Genomic DNA, 6,983 nt, shown 5'->3' with positions numbered 1-6,983 from the left:
AACAAATCAGATCTCTACATATGGGTCAGCCTGAAATAGATGCACATGCACATGTTTTAAAAACCAATCAGATCTCAACATAGTGTCAGTCTAAATTCATTAACCAATCATATTTTAACATATATGTAGGAGTTAGGCTAGAGAAGAGATTTATCTCCATATGTTTCACTATTATTAACTAATCATATCTCAACATATCTATGGGTCAGTCTAGAATAAACATACAATTTATAGATCACAATACTGATGAATAATATGTGGAGAAAAAGGATAGGGTGCCTGAAATTGACTTAGGAACCTTGTAGTAATAAAAGGATGGGGGTGACTCCATATATAAAACAAGTGCCTGCGGTTGTATGTCGATGCCATACATAACTCTGATGATACAGTGAATGTACATACAACAGTGTTTTATATATATATATATATATATATATATATATATATATATATATATATATATATATATATATATATATATATATATATATATATATATATATATATATGTGTGTGTGTGTGTGTGTGTGTGTGTGTGTGTGTGTGTGTGTGTGTGTGTACCACTCCACTAGTATCATTGGGTTGTAGGTCAATGCCACAGATAACATAGACTCCAATGATACACTGAATGTTCAACAGTGTTATATATATACATACCAGTCCACTAGTATCAATTGGCTGTAGGTCAATGCCACAGATAACATACACTCTGATGATACAATGAATGTACAACAGTGTTATATATATACATACCAGTCCACTAGTATCACTGGGCTGTAGGTCAATGCCACAGATAACATAGACTCTGATGATACACTCTTCTGGGTCTGCGCTTGGTAAATTTACAAAGACCTTGGAGGGCATCTCCTCATTAGGGTCAGAGGGCAAGGGGTACACTCTGAATCCTCCCTGTAAAAAAATAAATCATAAACCATGATTACCTGTACAATGTGTGAGTTTGAACAATTTTTTTTCTGTCGTTATGTTGGCTGTAACCTTCACCTATTATAAAAATCTTGTCACCATGTTTGTAACTGTTTATGTTTTGTTCTGATAGCTGTGACCTTGACCTACTGACCTTGAACTCTCCCACAATACTTGATTCATCTTCATCATCGTCCTTCCCTCTTTGTAACTCGAAAGTGGAGCAGAGATCAGTAAATCCTTTGGTAAAATCTACGTCCTCCAGCGCAGTTTGATAAACCTAAATAATAAAACATTTAGAGCAAAGGTAACATAAATGTGTTCTTGGAAACTTAATGTAATATTTACACAGATCTAAATAAATATAATTAAAAAATCATTAAAAGACAGATGTAATGATAGATACCTAAACATTGAGATATATCATGTATATAACTAAAATGTAGTCAATTACGCATAGCCTTTGTCAAGGCTAAATAACAAAATTTCCACTATGTTGACTACTAGCTAGAAGAGTTACATGTGCATCTATCTCAAAAACTGTCTCTCTTATAAACAGTACTATAATCCCTCAAGTTGAAATGTGCAATGTATAGTTTTGCTCACCTCGATTTTATCGTGGCCTTTCTCCACGTACTTCTTACACTTGTGGGTCTGTCCCGTGGAGGCGTAGTACTTGGACCACCAATCTATCTCCTCCTCTACCACAGGGTCAGGCTATTAATAGAATCAAAGGTTGACCTCTGAGGTCATCTACATCACATTGGGGTGAGAGTTTATAAAGAACAGTAAAACCTACTCTTGGTTATAGTGAATACAACAGTTGATGGAATTTCCTAATTGCTGTTGCTTAAAACACTTGACTTTCTCTTTTTGGTTCCTTTAAGCATGCTAATGCCAGTTTTTACCATTCTTCTTTGTTATTAAGGGTAAGTAAATACAGTGCATATATAATTGTGATAATTATGAGAAAACTTTTACCATACAATGAATAATCATTTAGATTAGTGCATTTAAACTAGTTATTGTGATGCATATTTTCAGGATTATTATCAGTTTTTAGAAAATAATCATTCCAAATACAGAGTGAAAATGTAGACCAACTTCATAAAAAGAATTAATAAAATTCTGAAAAAGGTTTATAAGTAAAGTGTACATTAAATTGAAATGTCTTAGGTGTTCTTTCAGAGCATGCAATACATGTATAAATCATAGAACAAATATGAGGAAAGAAGTAAAATACAGTTGAAAGGAAGCTATATCGTCACATAAAGAAGCTTATTTATAACATACATTACTTAAGTATTATTTTGTCATAATTTTGGTTGTACAAAATGAGCTAATTTTATATGAATGTACAATAACAATTACTTGAGTTTTTTTAATACAAACATGCTTAATGGAATGAAATCAAATCACAAATCGTTAATCAATGAAATGACAGTATTTATTGCAGAGCAATGAGTAATGTGTATCAGGAAATGTAATATTAATATTTACATATTATCATATTTTAGCTTCAAGGGAAAATTGTTTAATGTGAGAAAAAAATCTTCTCTAAATATTGGCATATAAACCACTGGAAGGGATTTTTAAAGAGTGGAATTACAATTTGTATGAACGAATGCGTTACAACTGAATGATTAAAATATATGAAAGAAAACAATAAAAAAATGTGCATCACTAGAAAACATAGCCCGTGTGCTCCGTTATCAAAACAAGAAATCATCAACATAGTGGTATTATTGAAACAACCCCGCTTCAAATTATGTTTTGTTCAGAACCCAATTTACCAGGTTTAGGGAAGTGTGGGGAAAAGTGAAATGTGTTAGATACATCAAAACCAAACAGAAAGAATAAAACTCACAGCAAATAGAGTGTTTCCTCGCAGATAACACAATTTCTGAGATAATGAATTAACAGGTTTAGTCATAAATCTGAACAATTTCAATGATCTGTAAGTTTGTCATATCTCTCTTTCCAACAATCAAGTCTGACTGTAAATGCTTACATCATGTACATGGCAAACCTTAATTTGTACTACAGCCATTACCGTATTTTTTTTTTTGTTATCCTTGTTCTTCTTTATAAAATACTTCTCACTAGCAAGAGCTCAATGGTTATCATTATATAGTATTTCCAAAACAAAGTACAAGACCTTCATGACAGTCTCTGACCTTGACCTTTTGACTTTATAAGTAAGAAGCCTTTACTCATGACTTAATAAGTATGTGTTACATGTACAAGTATGAGACTTAAAATTATTTAATATAATAGATTATTTTTATTTTACATTTTGTGTCTTAAACTTAGGTCAAATCTATCACAGACATTAATATTGAACTTTGATCCTAGATTTAATTTGACCTTGACCCTTGGGGAAAAAGTCATATGAAAACGTTTTTTGCAAGGGGATATTCAAGTTTTTATTCTTCTTTAAAGATTTTCAAAGAAACATAGTATTGCCAGAATGTCGCCAGAAGATCTAGGATTACCAATTAGGCATTTTTGAGCATGCTTAGTCATTTACTTTCTCTTTTTAAATAAAATGGAGGGAATTCAAAGGCAAGCATGTTTTGCTTCAGTATTGAATGGTATCAAGTTCATTGGAGTTGTTAATTGTGTACAGTAGGATTATACATGATGACTAGTAAGACTGAATAATGTGGAATAGCCAGAAAAAAAAAGAATTTTAGCAGTTTCCATGGCATGGCCTTTTGAAAGAATTATAGGAATGTTTAACTTTGTTTTCATGGTATATACATATCAAACTTGGTAAGTCAAAACCATATTCTTTTGTAGATGAATGATTCCACGGAGATAAAATAAGAAAAATTATACGTATTTCAACTAGTGCTTGTGATGCATGTATACCATACTTGTATGTCTAATATATATCATACCATTGTTGCAGGAAAAGATGAATGCATGTTATCAATTTAATGCATGAACATATATAATTAATTTATTGCATAAATCTTAATACCTGCAAGAAAATAATGATTCTATATATGTGTTGGAAATTGCAAACAAGCTATATATTATACATAATACTGATTAATTGGCATTGGGGAATATGTGATGGGCAGCTAATTAATTAGGTTATTTGAAAAATGATGCAGAGTTGCTGTACATTTTCACAGTGGCATATTGATATGTTTTATATACACATTTTTTATGTGCCGGGATTGATTAGATTGGGGGTGCATATTGTTTTTTGTCGTGTCTGTTTGTAAACTTTAACCTTCGCCATAAGTGATTACTTTTGAACCAATGAGAGATTGAGACTTCATATTTGGTATACATACTCCACTTATTAAGTCCTTTCAAATGACACCAAGGTCAATGACCTTGTGACCTTGACTGTGATCTGTATGCTAAAAATAATTTTTAATTGAATATTCGCCATAATTTAAAAACCATGAGAAATACAGACTATAATTAAGTATGCATGCTCAACTAATTTAGCTAGGTCTTTAAAATGACACGAAGGTTTTTGACAAGAACGTTGGCTGTGACCTATATGCTTAAAATAGATTTTTTTAATCTTCGACATAACTTTTGAACCATGAAAGATGGCAACCTTATATTTGGTATGCATTCTCCACTAATTATGTTCTTTCAAATGTCATCAAGGTCAATGACCTTGTGAACACAGCTGTGATCTATGTGCTAAAAATAGCCTTTTTAAACCTCCACCATAAATTTTGAACCATTCGGGATAGAGACTTCATATTTAGAATGCATATTCCACTAATTAAGTTCTTTCAAATGATACCAAGATCAATGACCTTGTGACTTTGACTGTGAACTATATGCTAATAATGGTTTTCCAAACTTTGTTGCCGCTTGTTTTAAAAACACATCTTTTTTCAACACATTTTTTCTATCTTTTCAAAGAATAGCATAAGCTTAAGTAGCTATTTCTTACTGACTCTGTAGCCTATTATGCTATTGATTTTTATGTTCCTCAGCACAATCTGTTAATTGTTAGACTGTTAGATAATTTTTTCTAGGCAAATACCAATTTATATAGGTAGTACTGCAGTGTTGCCCCAACATTGCTGCAGCAAAACCCGAAATAATACATGTACTGCAATTGCTTTGCAGCAACATTGTCGCAACACCTGTCTAGCAATATTACCGCAAATCTAATTTATATACGAAAAACCATATTGCCGCAATAATGCTGTAATATACTGCCAGAATGTTGTTACAATATTTCCGCAATATTGCTGCAACACTTTTCTGGCAATATTGCCGCAAATCTAATTTACATACGAAAAACGATATTGCCGCAATATTGCGGCAATGTATTGCCAGAATTTTGCTGCAATATTGCGGCAATAATGCCAGAAGATGTTGCCAGAGGGTGAGTATTTTGGTAAGGGTTGTCCCTCCAAGCTACGGGATACGACAGGAACAATAATTATTAAAAGGGAATTCTATTGTCAGGAAACCACATTAAAATATCTCATTCTAAAGATCAGAACAAAAGATGATTTATGAAGTTGCATGACTGCTTAAAGTTTATAGAAGCCATGATTCAAAGCAATGAGGTATATCATATACAATGTATTCTATATCAAGTATCATTGCCAAATGTCCAGTCCAAAGTCCCCGTGCCAGATACAGGGGTAAAACATCACCTTTATACGCTGTAGAGCACTGTCCAGTTTGGATCTGGCTTTAACAAGAATTGCCTTTCCTGTCTGATAGTGACAAAATAACAACAGAACATAAACAAACCCTTTCTATCAGCTAGGATGGGATGATGATGATACTAGTTAGGACTATATTAGACTGAAATATGGACTGTGTGGGATCATTTTAAGTCTTCTTGTACTGTTACTAATATCACCAATAACATACTGATTTCTGGCTGATTGCTTAGTGAGTTTGATGTGACTTATAATTCTACATGCACCCTTTCAAAATATGAATATAAATGTGTTTTTACTTTCTGTATTATACTACTTTATTTTTTTTAAAGAGATTAATGAAAATAGTGTCAAAGCTAATATATATTCAAGATATACAATTCATAACTCAAATAATACATAACCCAATTTATTTATTTTAAAGTTATAACAGACACGTTACCCCTTTTATAGTAAAATTGACTCTTGGTATATTTACTTTTTATTACACCCAATACAGGTTTTTCCATATGCGATATTGCTGACGTCACAATAGCCGTATCAGCCCTGCAGGCTGATATGGATTTGCGGGGCTGATAACCAATATAGCCCTGCAGGGTTGATACGGCTAATATTGTGACGTCAATATCACACCCTTAGTAAATTAAACCACAAAAACAGTACTTGTGATCATACAAAATTTTTGATGGGTTCATATTCTCTTAATTTTAACTTTTGAAAATAAGATTAATCTTAAATTACAAATACAAGTAATATATTATTTTCTAATTACGAATCAAGTGCATTGAAATAGAAGTAGAAACAAACCCAACTCGTATGAGACAATAGACCATGTACATGTAATTATGTAAGAAGTGCAGGTATGATTATTTACTTATTTTCTTCTCAATTTAATGCATGCTGTATTTTATTACTAAGTGTGTAATAAACATATTAATACATACCCTTTTTATAAAACATAGATATTGTGTCTCGGATACAGGATGTAATATGGAAAAGGGTATATCTATTCTCTATATAAACAGAGAATATAGAATATCAATATCCAATACAATAATTAATACAGATTGAAGCTAAATTTACTTTGAATACATTCTCTAGCAGAAAATAGTTATATATTTAAACTGTAATGGATAGTAAAACAGAAGACTTTCTACTCAGGAACAGCATATTAATATATTTATAAAATTTGTATCATAGCTAATTATTATCAGAGCTACATTATGTTGAAAAATTAAAGTAATTTTTTATTACATGTTGATATTTTTCTTTTCTAAATTGATTGTTACCTCTTTCTTCTTTTCTTCCGTCGGCATCTCAATCACATGCTCCCCACTGCGGGCCCCATTCACAAGTCCTCCTACAAACCAGCCAATCAAAATTCTCTCATGTGACAAA

At 31.8% G+C, this 6,983-nt stretch overlaps 1 protein-coding gene across 1 annotated transcript; it reads right to left on the bottom strand.

Annotated features, from left to right (window-relative positions):
* Positions 1 to 6: 6 nt before the first annotated feature.
* Positions 7 to 6,941, bottom strand: LOC134243908 (myoferlin-like). The gene is made up of 6 exons (XM_062726151.1): positions 6,875 to 6,941; positions 5,574 to 5,636; positions 1,531 to 1,641; positions 1,079 to 1,204; positions 754 to 909; positions 7 to 30 (listed from the first exon to the last, which is right to left on the bottom strand). Exons 1-6 carry the CDS (start codon positions 6,899 to 6,901, stop codon positions 7 to 9), a joined length of 507 nt encoding a protein of 168 aa, XP_062582135.1. The 5' UTR covers positions 6,902 to 6,941.
* Between the last annotated feature and the right edge of the window lie 42 nt (positions 6,942 to 6,983).

This window comes from Saccostrea cucullata, unplaced genomic scaffold (genome assembly GCF_032062105.1).
Source record: "Saccostrea cucullata isolate Sc308-1 unplaced genomic scaffold, CSIRO_AGI_Scuc_v1 ctg21308, whole genome shotgun sequence".
In the NCBI taxonomy this organism is placed as follows: domain Eukaryota; kingdom Metazoa; phylum Mollusca; class Bivalvia; order Ostreida; family Ostreidae; genus Saccostrea; species Saccostrea cuccullata.
Note: the sequence above shows the minus strand (reverse complement) of the source record. Positions and strands in the feature narration are given on the sequence as shown.